The sequence below is a fragment of the Bremia lactucae genome, linkage group LG14 (genome assembly GCF_004359215.1).
Source record: "Bremia lactucae strain SF5 linkage group LG14, whole genome shotgun sequence".
In the NCBI taxonomy this organism is placed as follows: Eukaryota; Oomycota; class Peronosporomycetes; order Peronosporales; family Peronosporaceae; genus Bremia; species Bremia lactucae.
This window is the reverse complement of record NC_090623.1, coordinates 616,123-636,148: the sequence shown is the minus strand read 5'-3', so window position 1 is coordinate 636,148 and position 20,026 is coordinate 616,123. Positions and strand designations below refer to the sequence as shown.

At 46.0% G+C, this 20,026-nt stretch overlaps 4 protein-coding genes across 4 annotated transcripts; 2 read left to right on the top strand and 2 right to left on the bottom strand.

The window, feature by feature from the left end:
- Positions 1-4,600: 4,600 nt before the first annotated feature.
- Positions 4,601-10,765, top strand: CCR75_007301 (uncharacterized protein; the record flags this gene model as incomplete). The annotated part of the gene is made up of 1 exon (XM_067965362.1): positions 4,601-10,765. One exon carries the CDS (start codon positions 4,601-4,603, stop codon positions 10,763-10,765), a length of 6,165 nt encoding a protein of 2,054 aa, XP_067816431.1.
- Positions 10,766-10,824: 59 nt separating this feature from the next.
- Positions 10,825-11,865, bottom strand: CCR75_007302 (uncharacterized protein; the record flags this gene model as incomplete). Its single annotated transcript, XM_067965363.1, has 1 exon — positions 10,825-11,865. One exon carries the CDS (start codon positions 11,863-11,865, stop codon positions 10,825-10,827), a length of 1,041 nt encoding a protein of 346 aa, XP_067816434.1.
- A 72-nt stretch (positions 11,866-11,937) lies between these two features.
- Positions 11,938-12,651, top strand: CCR75_007303 (uncharacterized protein; the record flags this gene model as incomplete). The annotated part of the gene is made up of 1 exon (XM_067965364.1): positions 11,938-12,651. The coding sequence occupies one exon, from the start codon at positions 11,938-11,940 to the stop codon at positions 12,649-12,651; it is 714 nt and encodes a 237-aa protein (XP_067816433.1).
- A 38-nt stretch (positions 12,652-12,689) lies between these two features.
- Positions 12,690-13,841, bottom strand: CCR75_007304 (uncharacterized protein; the record flags this gene model as incomplete). The annotated part of the gene is made up of 1 exon (XM_067965365.1): positions 12,690-13,841. One exon carries the CDS (start codon positions 13,839-13,841, stop codon positions 12,690-12,692), a length of 1,152 nt encoding a protein of 383 aa, XP_067816428.1.
- Between the last annotated feature and the right edge of the window lie 6,185 nt (positions 13,842-20,026).

Sequence of the window (20,026 nt, the reverse complement as noted above, 5' to 3'; positions counted from 1 at the left end):
ATCTCGGTCACTGATGATAACTTCTGGAAGACCATGGTGTCGAACTACAGCATCGAAAAATACTTTTGATGTTGCGCATGCATCGTCCTTAACGTGCACTGCTGCGTACTTCGTTCGTTTGGAAAACTTATCGACAAAAGTAGGATGGCATCAAATCCATTGGACACAGGAAGCCCTGTTATGGAGTCCATTGACACCACTTGCCAGCAAGCATCCGGTATTGGAATTGGCATAAGTAATCCGTTTTTTCGTTGATTCTCATGTTTCCAACGTGCGCAGGTTTCACAGATTTTGACATATTCCTTGACGTATTTCTGCAATGATTTCCAGTGATACCACTGAGCCACTCGCAAGTATGTTCTGCGGTTGCCCGGATGAGCAGCTATTGCCGAATCATGATATTCCCCGATATTACTTTCGTTCGCAAACGGTTGTTGCTGGGCACGCAGCGACGTGTAGGCTTATTTGATGTGCGCAAAAACAACAATTCTTCCTGCTTGACAAACAATGAACTTGTTTCGGAGCCTTTTCCATGCTTCTTCAAATTCGGCATCTCTATCGTAGCCTTGTTGAAGTATCTTACGAACTTCTGGTGACAGCACAACATACGACGCTGTCATTAAGGTGGCAACTTGCAGAGCCTCAGCCTCCTTCCGGGGCAGAGTTGGCACCGTCGACGAGCAAAGTAAACGTGTACCTCGCTGTTGGCAACTAGAATCGCACTTATGAAAGTGGATATTGTCCACGACAGTTTCATCAGGCCGGCGCGAAAGCGCATCAGCTACGACGTTAAAAGCACCATTAATGTGGTGTATAGTAAACGTATACTGAGCGAAGGTTGTCAAGTATCGAGCCAACTTCGGCGAGACTTTTGGATGATGAAGCAGCCAAGAGCAGGCGCTATTGTCCGTGAAAATCTCAAACTGATGGCCATAAAGATAATGACGTTATTTGTCTAACCCCGCTTTGATTGCAAATAGCTCCTTTTCATGAGCAGGCCAGTAATTCTCATGGACTCCAAGCTTCTTTAAATAAAACGCTACTGGATGGTCATGTCCATCGAGAAATTGCGATAAACACCTCCCACGCACGACCCTGATGCATCCGTGCTGAGAACAAATGGGCGTGAAAAGTTGGGCAAAGTCAGCACAGGTGCGGCTTGCAAGGCAGACTTCAGCCTTACGAAGGAATCCTCTTGTTCTGTATTCCAGACCCATGGAGAATCTTCCTTAACGAGATGGCTCAACGGCAGAACTATGTGCGCAGACTGATAAAAAAAAGCGGCGATAATAACCAGCAAGACCAAGAAAATTTTGCAATTCCTTTACGAAGGTAGGTGGTGGCCACTTAGCGATTGCTTCCGTCTTCGTATTATCAACGGATAATCCTTTGCCAGAAACAGTGTGCCCCAAAAAGCTGACCTCTTAACGCGCAAACTTGCACTTGCCGATGTGAGCGAATAGAGTTTGCTTGCGTAATACGTCGAACACGATAGCTAGACGACTAAGATGCTCGTCATACGAGACGGAAAATATGCATATATCATCCAAATATACCACATCGAATGGGAACTTTCCAAAAAGAACACGCATCAAGCGCGACCAAATGCAAGGCATTCCAGCAAAGCCCATCGGAGCAACGCACCACTGATACGTCTCATTTGATGAACGTAACGCAGTGTACTTGTTGCTATCCGAATGGATACGCATCTGATGGTACCCTTTAGCTAAGTCAATGACTGTGAAAAAGCTCATACCTTGCATCTTATCGGATAATTCATCAATTCGCGGCAAGGTATATTAGGGACGACTGACTTTAAGTTGACGTAACGAAAGTCAATCACCCAACAAAGCAAAATGTTCGTGTTTCCGGATCGAATCCATTCCGAACGAGATACACTCGTACCGATTGTTGGGTCCTTTTTTGGAGTGCCAAAGATGTTTGATTACTAAGGCGAGTCTGAAAGCTCGATCCATCCGCGTGAAAGGTTCTCATCGACGAACTTCTGTTAAGCCTTTTGTTCAACTTGTGAAAGTCAAAACGGCGGACGATTACTCGGTTGCGCACCGGGTTGCATATTGATTTCAAACTCAACCGACCGATGATTAGGCACTGAATTCGGTAACTTTTCCGGAAATACATCTTTATAGGAATCGAGTAAAGCCTTTAACCATTTTTTCGAGGTTTTGTAGATTCCGATTCTTGATAATTTTTGACACGATAGACTTCTTCGTATTGTGATGTCTTCAATTTCCTTGAACAGTCGGCAGAGGAAATAATGACCGGTTCAAAAACCTCATCCTGTGGGATGTCACCACTTTTGAACGAAACTTGATGAGTACGCCAATTTATGATTGGCTCGTGCACAGTTAACCAAGGCTTACCCAGGATTACATCATGGGAATTGCTCATTGACCACTCAATGACCGGAACGTCAGAAAATTGATTACCAATAAAGGAGATATTTGCGACTCCTTTCTTCACCTTCTTTTTGTTGGTATTATTGCCGTAGAAACGAGTGATTTGAATTGCCACTTCAGAGGTGACGCGTTGCAGCAACCCCGGCTTCACCACATGCATGTGGCGCCAGCATCGAGCATTATACTAACAGCACGATCGTCATGATGACCCTTTTTGACGATCAATTATTTTCCCGTGAAGGAAGCAAAGTCAGCTTCACTTAGTGTGGTGATAGTTTCATTTGACACAGTCGCGATGGTTTCTTCTTCGACTGACTCATTCTCGAAATAGTTGACGTTTGCACGATCGCGACGATACCCCTTGCCGCGACTATTTTGCTGGTTCCTGCGCTTGTAACACTGCTGAATCGTGTGCCCCATTTTTTTGCAGTATGCACACTTTGATTTATTTGGACGTCGGTTATGGAGGCGAGATGACCTATGAAAGGACGAGCATTGTCGATTTCTATCGGCTCTGGTTCATTGTTTTATTCTCTGGCCACATTTGGTGGACCAGGACGAGGGGTTGTAGCGCTGTGGTGATTATAATCAACCGAATGTGCGCGTTCAAAGTCGAGCGCCACAGTAATAGCGTCCGACAGTGTGTTTCCCCGTCGGTATTTCTTCTTGCGCTCTTGTTTTTAACCCACGTTGAAAATAGATAATTTGGTCTATTCGAGAGCGCCAGAGCGATAAAGACGAGCATATGCCGACATGAGAAAAGCATCAAGTGTAACGGGGTGTATCGTTACATGAAATTAACACTTAAAGGTTGTTAATTAATATATTATCTAAAAGGTAGATAATATTTGAGGATATTACTTTATGTAGTAATGTGCAGAATTCTTATCATAAATAGGTATAGACCATTAAATCTATTTATTCCGCAGACTAATCAGCTGTAGAGATAAACAAAAGAGAGATACAGATAAGAATTCAATTGCATGTTTAGTATCAGATTATAATTAAGTTAGCATTTACAAGATAGATAGAAGAGATACTTAAGTATCTTAATACAGTTTTCATTTAACCCTCTTTAAGCTAGTTACCTTAAAGATAGGTCTTCCTCTGCACGTACTAGTGTACGTGAAATAATGTAAGGCACCAATCGCAACTGAAGCAGTGAGAAGTGGACTTGTACTGAAGCAGTACAAGTCGTAGTGCCCCGTTAGACCAAGACGATATTAAGGGCGTTTTCACTGCGCGTCGTACTTTTACGCACACAGGCAAATACCAGTCGAGAAGGACACAAAGTCAGCTTGTATGCCGTAGTTTACCGTTGCAAAGTTTGTAAGGGTCTCGCTTTTTTTTGTACAGATTTTCAACGACTTATAAACAGTTTGTACAACATTGTAACGGGGCACCTTTCACTAATTTTGGTGAGTACTAGTTGACCTTACACTGATTACGGTGTAGGTCAGGTGCCTCGAAACTTAACGTACACATGGGTACAGAGGAAGGTTGCTAAGTAGCTAAGGGTCTTTAGCTACCAAATGTAATGCAAAGGATTAGAATTAGGCAACAGTAAATCCGTATTAATATTTTAAGTTTCCAAAGTAACAATCTTTTTATCTACTACTGAGCTTATTATATTAATATCTAACTATGTATGGCGCCTCCTTGCGCACCGCAAATCGTGTCTTGAAGCGATTGGCGGGGTTGATATAGACGTAAATCAACCACAATAGAGCTGTCTAATTGCATCAATATTACCCAATTTGGAAATATTAGAACTACTTGAGTCAGAATTAATAAATATTAGAATTTTGTACTTCGTTGTTTACTTTCTCTAATAGAAAATAATACTTATGAAACGGGACACCTCGTTGCACATATTTAGTAAGGAAACATTTGATAGCTTCAACGTTAGCTACAAGCTGCAGTCGAGAAGGACACAAAATCGGCTTCTAAGTTCTGATTTGCCGTTGTAAAATTATCGTAAGATATTTGTCTATGTGATTTATTCAATTGTCAAATAAACCTTTTTTTTCAATATTACTACAAGCAAAGTTCTTGTGATCAAAGGTGCAACTCTTTATATTCAAAAACTAAACAATTGGTCCACATTACAATATAAAAAAGTCCTCTTTTTGCGTTTTGGTATCACAACCTCAAATCACGCCCCATTTAGTAAGGACGACATGCAAGCCTTGCTCAGTCGTATCGTAGCACCTGCGGAGTACGGGGCAATGTCTTCACCTCCCAGCATCTCCATTGATCCGTCAAAATCGCCCATAATTCAATCTCCACAATCTAATCCTCTGCAGACAATCTCAACCCCGGCAACAATCACTGTCTCACCTGCGGTAAAGGCGGAGATACTACAAGCCATAGAGCGCCTGCAGTTTGCGACGCTACTAAGCGAGCGCAAAAAATCTATTGATGCACTTCAGTCATTAGCGCAGAATTTAATTATCAGGAAACATCCAGACGGCCGTAGCAATAGCGATGACGACCCGACAATGGAGGAGCTGGAAGTGGGCAAGTCGTCTATTCCCGCCGTCTTAGCAGCGTTAGTATCTGATCCACGAGACACGGAGCTTATGGAGGCTATGATTGAATTCCTTCACTACATTGTCAGCCACACGCCTTCCTTAGCGCTTCTACTGCTTGAGCAACCAGAGCCTCCCGCTCCGTGGGGCATGCAAACGAGTTTAAATCTGCTTCAGGACCCATCGCCATGGATCCGAGGTCCAACGATAGCTCTAATACGAGCACTTCAGGATGCCCAACCTCATGCATTTGCTACGTCGGTATTAGCATGTAAAGAAGGACTTCGACGTTTGCTTGAGGTCGTGGAAGACCGACGAGAACACATTCGTGATACCGCTTTAGCCGTGCTTATACACTTAACGGGCCACGATCGAAACATGCAGCAATTCTTAGCTTTTGAAGAAGGGTTTATGCGATTATTTCAGATTATAGAAGGTGAAGGCGTCGTAGAAAATGGACCCAGTCCTGTTTGTGCCGATTGTTTACACATTGTCAACAATATGCTCCGTGATAACCTCATGACGCAGACGCTGTTTCTAGAGTTACCCGTCTTAGAGTCGCATCTCCCGTCTATTTTACAAGTGACTGGAATAATTACCAACGACATTGATGACGAGTCCATGGCTCTACGTAAGCGTGTTTTGAAATTGGGACTTGAGCTCGTGCGCATTCTTGTTGCTGGTCTGTATGAAGGAGCGACAAAAGTCTCGTTCGATGCTTTGGCTTTACGAGATCGATCTCGGAAGCAGCAAGAGCTGACGAAAATTCAAAGTCTTGTTGCTCGACAGGAGGCTTTAATGGGAGCAATTGGCGAGTTAGTGTGTTGTGAAAGTGACAGGCTTACGGATGTACGGCTCGAAGCGATTGATTTCTTACGATTAGTGAGTCAAGCCAATGGTGGCGTACAGATGATTGTTTTGAATATGTACGCGGTGCCATCGGGACGTCCTGTCATCGCGGAGCTCATGAAACTTGATGTGGGAAAGGATAGGGACTATATTCCTGTAGCCGCAGCAGCGTCGTCGCTCTTGGACGCTCTGTTTGAAGAAAATGAAGGAGCTTGTATGGCAATTGTGCAGCACATTCAAACTCCTCCTCCTTTGTCTCTCTCGGCTGAATTTGATGGTACGAAAAATGTTTTACAAACACAAATTCACAATCGTTCTGCTGGACGTGTATTGCTTGATGCATTAATGGTAAATCTTGACTTTATCCATCAATTCAAGGACAGCGCAGATATTGAAATGCTTGAGTCAAAGATGGTCGTAGCTTGGAAAGCAAGTCATCGATTAACGAAATTGCTTGAAAAGAGCTCATTTTGTCAAGAATTGGCTCTTCGTGTACCAGACGAGTATGACAGTATTCAAGCTCGTGCTGTTGCTGGTGGACGGTTCCTTTCACGTTGCATTCGGCTCTTACGATCGTTGTCGAGCGAGAAACCAAATACTGCAGTTCAGTCAATTCTTTTTCAAGCCAAAGTCGCGCTGCTTGTTCTCGTGATTCGCTGGTGTCATAAGTGTCCGAATGCTGTCCAGGAGGTTGTTGGTTCCGTAACCACCTTATCGGTACTTGTAGACGCTCTTTCCGATAACCCGTCAAGTGCATCAAAGCAAAACGTATTCGAAACGACGCAGCTGCGAGGATTAGTGGCTCTCTTACTCGGCTGCTGCTTAGAATTTCTTTGCGATGACACGCAAGCTATACAGCTAGCCAATTCACCTCAAGAAAAAGCTTTAGGAAACGACAAGCCCGAGTTTCAAATGACAAGAAATCAACTGCTTCAGGTCATCAGTACTCGCGTGGGGATTGAGCCATTTACAGACGCTCTTGTTCAGTTTCAGCAAACGCCTTCAGTGATCACATGTGCTCAGGCGAGCAAAACTCAGAGTTCGCGTATCGTTCTGGACTACCGTGCAACTTACGACATGATCGACGCAAATGTTGCGGGGGATGATTTGACAGCAGAGAACAAGGCCCAGTACTTATTTATGCTATATGAACGAAACTTTACGGTCTTTTATCGCGACATGGCTGAGCAAATTCAACGACGCATTCTTGCTCTTTACTCTGGAGTGGACAGCGAGTCGGTAAATGCTTCAGTTGTCGACTCGAGTGCATTGCATGCAATAAGTGCGTACCAAGAACTCATTCGGATGCAGGATAAACAGCTCCAGGCGTTAAAACGACAAGTAAATAAACTCCAACAGCACTCACCTACTAGCATGACGAAAGTTGTGGCGGACGACCAGAGCTTTCAGCTAATGCAAGACAGGGCTGACGCGGAGTGTAAAATAGCTAAAGAAAATGAACTTGCACTGGCGCATACCGAGCTGGAACAAGAGCATGAACGCTGTGAACAAGCTTGCTCGAGGATTGATAAAAGTCCAATTACTTTGCCTTTAAGCAGTGACAAATTATGTGCCTTGCAAGCCGAGCTTGAGCAGGANCCAGAGCCTCCCGCTCCGTGGGGCATGCAAACGAGTTTAAATCTGCTTCAGGACCCATCGCCATGGATCCGAGGTCCAACGATAGCTCTAATACGAGCACTTCAGGATGCCCAACCTCATGCATTTGCTACGTCGGTATTAGCATGTAAAGAAGGACTTCGACGTTTGCTTGAGGTCGTGGAAGACCGACGAGAACACATTCGTGATACCGCTTTAGCCGTGCTTATACACTTAACGGGCCACGATCGAAACATGCAGCAATTCTTAGCTTTTGAAGAAGGGTTTATGCGATTATTTCAGATTATAGAAGGTGAAGGCGTCGTAGAAAATGGACCCAGTCCTGTTTGTGCCGATTGTTTACACATTGTCAACAATATGCTCCGTGATAACCTCATGACGCAGACGCTGTTTCTAGAGTTACCCGTCTTAGAGTCGCATGTCCCGTCTATTTTACAAGTGACTGGAATAATTACCAACGACATTGATGACGAGTCCATGGCTCTACGTAAGCGTGTTTTAAAACTGGGACTTGAGCTCGTGCGAATTCTTGTTGCTGGTCTGTATGAAGGAGTGACAAAGGTCTCGTTCGATGCTTTGGCTTTACGAGATCGATCTCGGAAGCGGCACGAGCTGACGAAAATTCAAAGTCTTGTTGCTCGACAGGAGGCTTTAATGGGAGCAATTGGCGAGTTAGTGTGTTGTGAAAGTGACAGGCTTACGGATGTACGGCTCGAAGCGATTGATTTCTTACGATTAGTGAGTCAAGCCAATGGTGGCGTGCAAATGATTGTTTTGAATATGTACGCGGTGCCATCGGGACGTCCTGTCATCGCGGAGCTCATGAAACTTGATGTGGGAAAGGATAGGGACTATATTCCTGTAGCCGCAGCAGCGTCGTCGCTCTTGGACGCTCTGTTTGAAGAAAATGAAGGAGCTTGTATGGCAATTGTGCAGCACATTCAAACTCCTCCTCCTTTGTCTCTCTCGGCTGAATTTGATGGTACGAAAAATGTTTTACACACACAAATTCACAATCGCTCTGCTGGACGTGTATTGCTTGATGCATTAATGGTGAATCTTGACTTTATCCATCAATTCAAGGACAGCGCAGATATTGAAATGCTTGAGTCAAATTTGGTCGTAGCTTGGAAAGCAAGTCATCGATTAACGAAATTGCTTGAAAAGAGCTCATTTTGTCAAGAATTGGCTCTTCGTGTACCAGACGAGTATGACAGTATTCAAGCTCGTGCAGTTGCTGGTGGACGGTTCCTTTCACGTTGCATTCGGCTCTTACGATCGTTGTCGAGCGAGAAACCAAATACTGCAGTTCAGTCAATTCTATTCCAAGCCAAAGTCGCGCTGCTTATTCTCGTGATTCGCTGGTGTCATAAGTGTCCGAATGCTGTCCAGGAGGTTGTTGGTTCCGTAACCACCTTATCGGTACTTGTAGACGCTCTTTCCGATAACCCGTCAAGTGCATCAAAGCGAAACGTATCCGAAACGACGCAGCTGCGAGGATTAGTGGCTCTCTTACTCGGCTGCTGCTTGGAATTTCTTTGCGATGACACGCAAGCTATGCAGCTAGCCAATTCACCTCAAGAAAAAGCTTTAGGAAACGACAAGCCCGAGTTTCAAATGACAAGAAATCAACTGCTTCAGGTCATCAGTACTCGCGTGGGGATTGAGCCATTTACCGACGCTCTTGTTCAGTTTCAGCAAACGCCTTCAGTGATCACATGTGCTCAGGCGAGCAAAACTCAGAGTTCGCGTATCGTTCTGGACTACCGTGCAACTTACGACATGATCGACGCAAATGTTGCGGGGGATGATTTGACCGCAGAGAACAAGGCCCAGTACTTATTCATGCTATATGAACGAAACTTTACGGTCTTTTATCGCGACATGGCTGAGCAAATTCAACGACGTATTCTTGCTCTTTACTCTGGAGTGGACAGCGAGTCGGTAAATGCTTCAGTTGTCGACTCGAGTGCATTGCATGCAATAAGTGCGTACCAAGAACTCATTCGGATGCAGGATAAACAGCTCCAGGCGTTAAAACGACAAGTAAATAAACTCCAACAGCACTCACCTACTAGCATGACGAAAGTTGTGGCGGACGACCAGAGCTTTCAGCTAATGCAAGACAGGGCTGACGCGGAGTGTAAAATAGCTAAAGAAAATGAACTTGCACTGGCGCATACCGAGCTGGAACAAGAGCATGAACGCTGTGAACAAGCTTGCTCGAGGATTGATAAAAGTCCAATTACTTTGCCTTTAAGCAGTGACAAATTATGTGCCTTGCAAGCCGAGCTTGAGCAGGAGAGTGACTTAAATCGGCATTTGCGTCGAGAAGCAGGAACAAGTCAACGCGAAGCGGTAAATCAAGTTTGTCAAGAGCATAGCGACGCCGAATTCGCGATTGCACGCTCAAAACAGCAGCTAGAAGATTTTCGTGTGGATAAAGAATGCACAAATGAGGAGCTTGCAGAGTGTAATGACATGCTCGAGGTTTTGACAGACGACCAGGCTTTGATAAAGGCTGAGAATGTCATGCTGAAAGCGCAATTGAAAGAAATTCGATTGAAATTTGGTGTCGATGATGACGCATCGCTCCATAGCCTTATCAATAACTTGCTCGAAGAAAAACACCATTTGTCTTGCTGTGTTCATGAGCTGGAAGCTGCAGCGCGTACAACGAACGACCAAGAGGCTCTTCACCAACGCATTCCCGAGGTTCAGCAGGAACTTTTTTTGAAAAGCACAGCGCTGGACAATGATATGGTCAGTGACAACGCAGACGTATCTCGTGATAATGAAGATTGTATTCTTTTGACGGATTTTGTAGCGTGTCAACTTGAAGAACTTGAAAAATTACGTGCTCTTGTCATCGAAATGGAGTCTGTTGGCAAAGCACGCGAAGCAAAGACTTTGTTTCTTCAAAATTTGGTAGCCGAATATAATGTCAAGTCCCGACATGCAAAAGAAAAGTATAGCGAATCAATTCGAGAATTAGAGGAAGAGCTTGCCCGCGCATTTTTAGAGAAAAAAGATGTGGGACGCAAAGCTAAATTAGCTGTGAAAGAGCTGGAAAATGAAGTCGCTCGGTTATTTCTGGCACAAGTGGAGCTAGAGAAGAAAGTGGCCCAATACCAGCAGGAAGAACAAGCTGGCGAATTAATGCAAAAGCCATTAGAACCTTGTGAAGTAGACGGCGATTCGACAATTACGGATCTGCTGGTTTTGGTAGCAAGTTTAGAGATTCAATGTACCGTGCTGCGCGAGAAGTTAAAAGAAGTTCATGGAGACGATGCTGTCGTGATGGCTGCAGAGCTGTCAAGTCAACGTGGAGCTGTCGTATTAGTCTGAGGGCTTACGAAGACATGATGCCAGGATACACAGCAAGCATTTTAACACTTTGACATGCCTCAAGTATGCTTCCACTTGTTCCAGGAGAAGACAAGAAGCAGTAACATTCCATAGACAATCGCGACAAGTTTGGGATTGAAGCCCGTAAAGACCGAAATGGGGTTGTCAACGACGTGAAAGTGGCTCTTTCCACTTGTGTGGGTATCACAGGACGCACGACAGGACCCACAGGGACACTGCTTGTCATGAATTGAATCGGACGCGATGGAGTCGAGTAATTGCGCTTGTGCTGGGAGCGTCTCACGGATCGGTAGAACTTTGGAATAGTTCGAACACTTGAGCACGTCGTGGTCAAATGCTTTGTCTTGGGTCGCGTTAAACGATAACGTAATGAATTCTCCATGACCCACTGCGCCAACTTGCATTTGATAGTTTAGAAACCCCAGTGACGACTTCATTGCTGCTGCCAAGGATGCCATGGCTGTGTTTTTACATGAGTCAAAGAGGGCACAAGTCATGGCTTTGGCTAGAGCCACAGTGACCTCTAAGACTTTCACCTTGTCTTTCCCCGTCATAGGATCTGGACGATAGTTGATACTAGGCCACTCGTGAGTCATTTGCATAAAGTCGGCTTGATCAGGAGAGCACACTAGACCACACCACAGTGCCATCAAATTCGCAGCACAGGCATCGCAGCCCCCACCACTGTTTTTCGCAAAGACGCTGGCAAGCAATTTGAAATTCTCGGCCATGGCTTGATTCTGTTGCCATGTACAGCACGCACTTTTCGTGTAGGCAGGGCATTGTATAATAAATTGATCACAGTGCGGACCAGCGGCCATGCCGTCGCGACGGCAAACGCAGCTACCGTTGAGGCATTGTCCCTTTCCATTGCAGTCAGTGGCAGTAGTACACTTTCCACCACCAACTACACTTGGCCAGCGATCTCCAGTCATCGGCTGTGGTTCAACAGGCTCCTTGTGTGCCTCCGGAATGCATGTATCGTAGTCTGGCTCATTCGTCGGGTTTACACACGTCTGGGTCATCACACATTTTGCCTCGACAAGAGGCAGAAGCAATAGGAAGAGGACAATCATCATGACGATTATTTCTTACTTGATCTTTTTAAAGAATAAAGCAATTTAATTGGCTATAATAGCAAAAAACGCATCATGTTGAGAACTAGCGTGCGCCATTTGCGCGGTGGTGCCCGCAGCTTCTCGAGGCAGTCGCACAATTGGCTAAGCATCAATTCTGAGTATATGTCAATGCGCGGACTAGATATTGCTAGACGTGTGCTGCATGGGCTACCCAAATTTGTACGTCATGATTTTGGCAATCCGCGCATCTTTTTGGCAAGTTCGTCCGACGAAGTCCGTAGCTCCATGTATGTGCTGTCTCAATTTCCAATGAAAACACGGGTAGATCTTCTGGAATTTGTGCAGGGTGCCGAAAAAGCAGCCCTTATTGTCCTTTCGAAGCTTTACAAGCAAGACATGAGCGCGAATATGTTTTTAGAGCAATTAGCGACACCACAACCTATAGAGACAATGCTACGCAAGCCGTCTATATTTAGCAGTCATGGAGGACATGCAGTGCTAGAGCAGCTTAATGTGAATACTGCGGCGATCGAGTCTATGGAGTACACGTGGGAGAAATGTGAGGACGATGTCAAGAGCGAGTGGCTCACGATTCGAGTGCAGTATCACATCACGGAACACGTATTGCAGATGCCGAAAGACGGAATTGAAGACCGACGTGTCATTAATACGGAATTTGCATGGACATTTGAAGCTGATGTCACTAAATCGGAGGAAATGGAGTGGGGCATTGTAGCTGCCACACCATTTGTCGAAAAGTCGGCGATACTTCCGACAATAAAATAGAAAGCTTTGCGAGATATAGCGTCTTTTAAGAGTACACATTACACTCTCGAACATATTCTTTCGTCGAGGTCTTGTATAATTGAACGCAGAATAGTCGTAGCAGATTGTTCGAATGCAAAGTTAGGCGATTGACCGGACCACATTGGCGAAAAGGCAGTCTCTCCTTTGGCTTCAGCAGCTAGTCGAAGGTTTTTAAGTAACGTTCCTGCTGCAGGAAATGCCGGTGCTGCAGCACACATCGGACCAAGGTCTTGCATTACACGCGTCATAAATCCTCTTGCAGGTCGACCAGAAAATATATTGGTGATTGCTGTCTCGGGGATCTCGTTTTCCGTGGCGTTGGCAGCTTGTTTTAATACGTTACGATGCAAAGTCGACGTCGTTGCTTCATCCGCAAGAAGAAATACCGTTCCCATTTGCACTGCCGCAGCTCCAAGTCTTTGAGCAGCCAAGATCCCACGAGCATCGCCGATTCCTCCCGCTGCGATAACTGGAACATTCACCGCATTGACAAGCTGAGAAACAAGAGACAGCGTGTTCGTCTGTTGAGGAAAATCCATTAAGCTGTTTCGATATTGACAGTTGCTTGAATAGTTCTGTTCCTTTGTATTTGACAAAAACACACCACGATGACCACCGGCTTCAAGTCCTTGAGCTATCACAGCGTCACATCCTCGCTCTTCTAGCCACAACGCCTCACGAACTGTCGTGGCCGACGAAATAATAAAAGCACCTGTATCCTTGACGCTTTTTAAAAGGCGAGGACATGGGAGCCCGAAGTGAAAACTGATGACCTCGGGCGTGAGCTCTCGCACTAACTGTACACTCTTGTCGTCAAAAGGCATGCGTAACGCATCCTTGATTGCTGCAAGATCTGGCATTTCGATACCGTACTCTTGATAGTAGGGTCTAAGAATATCTTGCCACTGTTTGTCGGCCGTTGCATTTCCAGGAGGCAAAGTATGACAGAAAAAATTGAGATTCAGAGGAGCGTTTGTCGCTTTTCGAAAATTCTGTACATGCGCGCGGACGGCGTCAACAGACATTAGGGCGCAGGGAATTGCGCCCAGGCCTCCCGCGTAAGATACGGCAATAGCAAGGTCACTTGCTTGTACACCAGCCATTGGGGATTGCAATAGAGGTACGCGTAGCCCCAGCCGCCGAGCAACTCGGAGGTCTCGCCACGCCATGGCTCGATTGATATTTTACTTATTATGCCGACAGTCAAAACCCTTTCGAAGCTGATGGAGAGGTTCGCAGTCGCAACCTTTTTAAGAAGAAGAAGGATGGACGAGGTGAAACTGCTATGCGCGGTCTTTGGCAAAGGAAAAACTGTTTCCTGTGAAGATAGCACGTAATGCGGACGCTACAGCGCTACATTGGCAATCGTGAACGAGAAGAAAGGCGTCAATGATCGAAGAAGTACGAAATTATTATCTTTATTGATCCGGCCACGGCGATACTGAATGTAACGGGGTGACCGTTACATAAGTATTATTTCCTATGAGAGGAAATAAATTACCTTGACTTAAATAGTTCGAATATTTCCAAATTGGATAATATTTGATGCAATAAGACATTAGCTCTATTGATTGGTCAATTTTATCCTAAATCAACCCCGCCAATCGTTTCAAGACACGATTGTGCGGTGCGCAAGGAGGCGCCATACTTAATTATATATTACTATAAAAAGTTCAATCTTAGATAGAAGATCGTTAGGTAGGAAATTAAATATATTAATATAATTTTACTTTCTCCCTAATTCTAATTCTTTGAATTACCTTTGGTAGCTAAAGACCCTTAGCTACTTAAAAACCTTCCTCTGTACCCCTGTGTACGTGAAGTTTCGAGGCACCTTATCTTCACTGTAACCAGTGTTAGGTCAACTGAAAGGTGCCCCGTTACATCAATGATCGCTTTTAGAGTTGATCCGGCTTGTAGGCGGGCACGTCTTAATGCGGCCACGCTTTACTTAAGCACACACCCTAGCACAGCGAGGAAACTCTTTGAGTGACTTCTCTCACGTGCAGTGAACATGTTGTAATGGACTTAACAACCTCACCCAACGCACTAAGTACTTTAAGATACGTGTCGTCACGGGGGCGGTAATCCGGCTCCTCCTGCGCACTTATCAGTTGGAAGTAGTTTTCAGACTGATTTATATTTAAAATGATTTCCTGTTTTTAATTAATCCTAAAATGTCATCTCTGTAGATAGACACTACAATGTATTGCGAGCGTATCTTTCTAGATATCTCGCGCAATGGATGACGCAAACCGTCATCCCCGCTAATGTGAATGCCCTCATGGACATCGCATAAACAAGGTGGGTCACAATGTGAACCACACCTAAGTTGCAGGTACAATTACATCACTTTAGTGATTAACCATCCCCTTAAGTACACGAAGTGTACTGGGACTGTGTAACATTAGGGCAACTTTAGCCCGTTACACCACCGCCCTTTAAAGAATGAATTTACATTTTGCAAATTCGTCAAATTCGTCAAAGAGGACAGAGGAACGGCGAGCTGCTTCACGCGCCGCTTAGTTCTCCCCTTCACTCTTGCTACCTGTGTCTTAGACGGAGCCGAATATACTACCTAAAAGGGACAATGTTGCTGGGTCATCTGCGAAGACTCCCACTGAATCACGCGCGTTGCGCATGCGCCGCGTTGACGCGCCGCCGTCGCCCAGTGCCACAGTTACAACGCCCACAGCCACTGCTACTGTTGCGCTAGCTGGGCTTAATGGTCCATCCCACGTTCACAGTGAAGTGTCGATCTGTCGCTCATTGTAGACTACAATGATCGACACCGCTACCATCACTTTATAGAAGTGATGAGTAAAGCGAGCTAATGAGGAAGAGTGATGGTGCATTTTCGCCCATCAAAATTTTCTTGTTGGCAACAATGTATTCCAATGCTGTCTCGTCGTCTGCGCTGGCTAGCGCAGCGACCATTCATGAAAGCGCTGCCCGTAAAGATGCAGCTGCTTTTCCGTTTGGTAAAACCACAACGTCCTTTGCTCAGGCCACTATTCACAATGGTTCTGACATAGAGGAGCCTAAATGCAATGTTGCCGACGACACGTGAGCGTGCTCAGTCGGTGTCACAAGCCAGTCGTATCGAACGTGGCTATGTGAGGGGTGGCAACCACTTATGCCCCCTCCATCTGAATGGCTCGTGCCAACGGGCCAAGAGCGTCGCTCCTAGAGCGTGCTATTGTAGACGCACATAATTATTATGGCGTCTATGATGCGGCTCAGAGGAAATCGCTTGGGCGTAAGATCCCGATCCCGGTCGTGTTGCGTTCAAATGAACGCCCAACTACTACGAGGCGGAATTCACGCGCCCCATTCACCCGCATAACGATGCGAGGAAATAACGGTCGCAGCGAATTAATTTCGCTCGCCTGCGTGTGAAAGAAATCATGGCGGTACTGTACCCCTGTTTCTTCTCACTACGCTACTTTTGCTTGTCCATTTGAAACTAGCGAAGAGGTCACAGCGGGAGCTCTTTCAGGCAGTCATCAATCCGAGCACATCAATACGTAGGGTATCGGTTCCCAAGAGTCGAACATCTTCGAATATCCCCCTCATTAGACGAGGATTTGACACTTCTACCTCAATACTATTATGAAGCGGTGCGCAATCAACCTCTCAACAAGGAAGCGTTAATTCCCACCCGCATCCATCAGTACAAGCGGCGCCCGATAGAAGTGGCGATCTCGCCCACCTACTCGCGGCTGCCTTACCCTCGTTCGTTCAGTCGCACGATTTAAGCGCTGTCTAACGACGTATTGCGGATCCCGAAGGTCAAGTTCTGCGACTGATCTCGGATCCTTATGATGCCCGAGCGAAGATCGCCAAGGTTATGAGCGCCTGAAGACTCGCTTGAAGCTTTTGGAGAAGATAATGCTGAGCGATCCGCGTTACTCGTGTGATGTTTCTCGATCTCCGAATACATACGGTGGTAGAAGGAGTCTTTCGGCTAAAAGCTTTTCACCTTCACCGACTCCCTTATCGAAATGACGCTCGACTCACAGTCGCGTTACCGTCGGTCTCCTTAAGCGAATGAGGGTATGAAACCTCATTTGGGTCTACATAACGTTTCAGACGACCCACGTAAAATACGGGGTGCGTCTTCACATACGAGGGAAGGGTGATTCTATAATTTAGGTCTCGAACCTCTTCTACCACCGTAAAGGGCCCAATGAAACGCGGCAACAACTCCGTAGTATCTCCAGGTAGTAACGAAATTGCATTCTTAGGTAGGGTAGCAGTACTTAATAGTACTTTTTCACCCGCTCTAAAGCGATCATTGTTTTTGCGACCGTTTCGGTCCGCATACTCTTTTTGTTTATCTGTGCGCTTGCCATCGCGTCACGGGCTTTTCGTGTGACGGGTAATCGCTCATCTATAAAGCGTTGACCCTCGCTCACGCTTTAAAAATCAAACTCGCCTATGACACCGCCGAGAGGTCGGTCATAGGACGGATGTTTATTGACCACTGCTAAACTGACAGGGTCACTAGGGCAAGTTTCTGTCTTTGAGATGATACCTTCATGGGTCATCGTCATATTGACGAAACTATGTCCCTCTTTCGCACCGAGCATTGCAAGGGGCCCCCCCCTACGCAATGCTCGGTGCGAAAGAGGTGAAGACTTGGGCTGCGCACAAACGAGACTGGCGTCCGAGGATGGCGCAGTCCGTTACTATAAAAAGGTGTCTACACTGTTATTTATAGGGAACTCCACAAATGGAAATTGCTTGCTCCACTCTTTTGGAGTTGCTATAGTGCGCAAGACATCCGCCACGACCCTATTGGCACGTTCTGTTTGGCCATCGGTCTGGGGATGATCTGCGGTCGACATGTGGAGATTGCTACCTAGCAGCTCGAACACATGTGGCCAAAACCAGACGTAAAACGTGGATCCCGGTCCGATACTATGGACTCGGGCATCCAGGAACAAGAGAGATGCCTCTTTGTCTATGATCGATGTCTTACATGGTGCTAAATGCACCATCTTGCTCAGTCTGTCTTCAAAGACGACTAGCCCTGTCCGACCCTTATGATCGGGCGGCATGCCAAACATGAAGTCCAGACTTACTGACTTCCAACAGTTGGTTGGAATCGGTAGCGGCTTCAGTGGCGCACTGCTGGACGGTGCAGGCTTAATGCGCTGACACTGTTCGCAAGAGCGAATATAGTTGGCCACCCATCTATATAGATGTGGCCAACAGAATTCCTTTGACACTTTCAAAAATGTCTTCTCACGGCCCAGATGGCCACTAGATATTGCATCATGGAGCTCGCGAAGAATCATCAACTTGAGATCTGTGCCATGCGACACATAGATTCTCAAAGGAACAGCTTATGCCATGTCAGGCCATCGTTACAGCTAAAGCGATTAAGCTTAGCCTTTAAGTGCGACGGAAAGGTTACCTTTCGTCCACCAAAGTGATCAACAGCAGGCGACAATGTTAGTTCTGACTTTAGTCTACTTTTATATCAAAGGTAACGAGCTCGTCACGTGGTATGCCTTCATGGCTGCCAACGTTGACGGCTCAATTGTGCTTTAGCACTAGACACACTTTTTTCCTGGTGTCTTGCCTCGACGTCTGGTCTTCACGAAAAAGCGTCAGCCAAGACATTTGACTTACCCGGCTCTATTCAACTCTAAATCTAATTCAGAGAAGAATGTGAGCCCGGTTTGGTGCTTAATAGGCGCACTTAAAACTTAACAAGAGCATACTTTATTGAAAGTAGCTCCTTGTCATGCACACGGCAACTCGGTTACGCGGCTTTCAAAGCGGGACTGATCAGAAATGTCACGATCAACGCCGTCGTCATCCTTCTGCATGAGCGCGCTGCAAATTGCAAAATTGCTTGCATCGCAGACGAAGCTAAAAAGCTTACCCGCGTCTAACAATACCAAGACCGGTGCATCTACAACAGATTGCTTCACTGATGTGAGCGCAACTACTTGTTACCTTGACTAAACCCATTCTGCAACCTTTTTAAGGAGGTCAGACAAGGGCTTAGTACNTGTGCTTTCGCACTAGACACACTTTCCTGGTGTCTAACCTCGAAGTCTGGTCTGCGCGATAAAGCGTCAGCCAAGACATTCGACTTACCCGGCTTATATTCAACTTTGAAATTAAATTCAGAGAAGAATGTGAGCCATCTTGCCATTCTAGGCGAGAGGTGCGGTGAGTTTATTGCGGTCCGCAGTGATGCGTGATCCGTATAAACCACAAATGGTTCGGTGCCCAATAGGTGCACACGAAACTTGACAAGAGCATACTTTATTGAAAGTAGCTCTTTGTCATGCACAGGGTAATTCAGTTCCGCGGCTTTTAATAGCCGGGACTGATAAGAGATGACACGGTCAACGCCGTCGTCATCCTTCTGCATGAGCGCGCTGCCGATTGCAAAATTACTTGCATCGCAGACGACGCTAAAGGGCTTATCCGCGTCTGGCAATGCCAAGACCGGTGCCTCTACAAGAGATTGCTTCACTGATGTGAACGCATCTTCTTGTTCTTTTAACCAAACCCATTCTGTGTCCTTTTTAAGGAGATCAGATAATGGTTTAGTTTGCTCCGCATAATTCTTGCTATACTTATGCAAGTAATTAGCGAGCCCTAGGAATTGGCGCAAATCCTTCACATGCCGTGGGATTGGCCATTCCTTTACTGATTTTACCTTGTCTGGGTCTGCTCGTACACCATGTGTAGCACATGTATCTTATGGACCCCTATGACGCACTTTTGCAAGTTGACGTACAATTGGGCGTCCTCCAGAGTCTGCAACACTGCGTCTAAATGACACTTGTCTGACTCTATTGCGCTCGGACTGCTCGCCCTACTATGCACTAATACATCGTCCAAGTTATGGGGCGCGTAGGAAGGATGCTGTCGCATCACGTGAACCACCACTTGGTTGAATATCGCTGGTGCGTTTTTCAAGCCTTGGGGCATCACAAGCCACTACCAAAGCATACCGCTTGGGGTGCTTACAGCTGCTTTGGCTCCACCGGACTCTCTCATGAGTACCTGGTAGTAGCCATCTTTCAAATCCTACGCGGAAAAGATAGTTGACTTTCCCATGGAGTTCAACAAAACATCTTTCCGCGGTATTGGCGTTTGTGCCGGTATAGTCGCTGTGTTCAGCTTATTGTAAGCATGAACCACGCACCACTAAGCTGAAGGCGAGTTCTACTTGAACAACCTCAGGCTTAACGAGCGCGCCGTTCGCTAACAAACGGTCGCCTCTTCTCGCTTGTCATCTTGGCAAAGCGACTCAAACATCGCCGTCTCTGTCTTAGAGCCGCGAGTTTAACGAAATTTTGTGATGCACCCGAATCCACTAGGA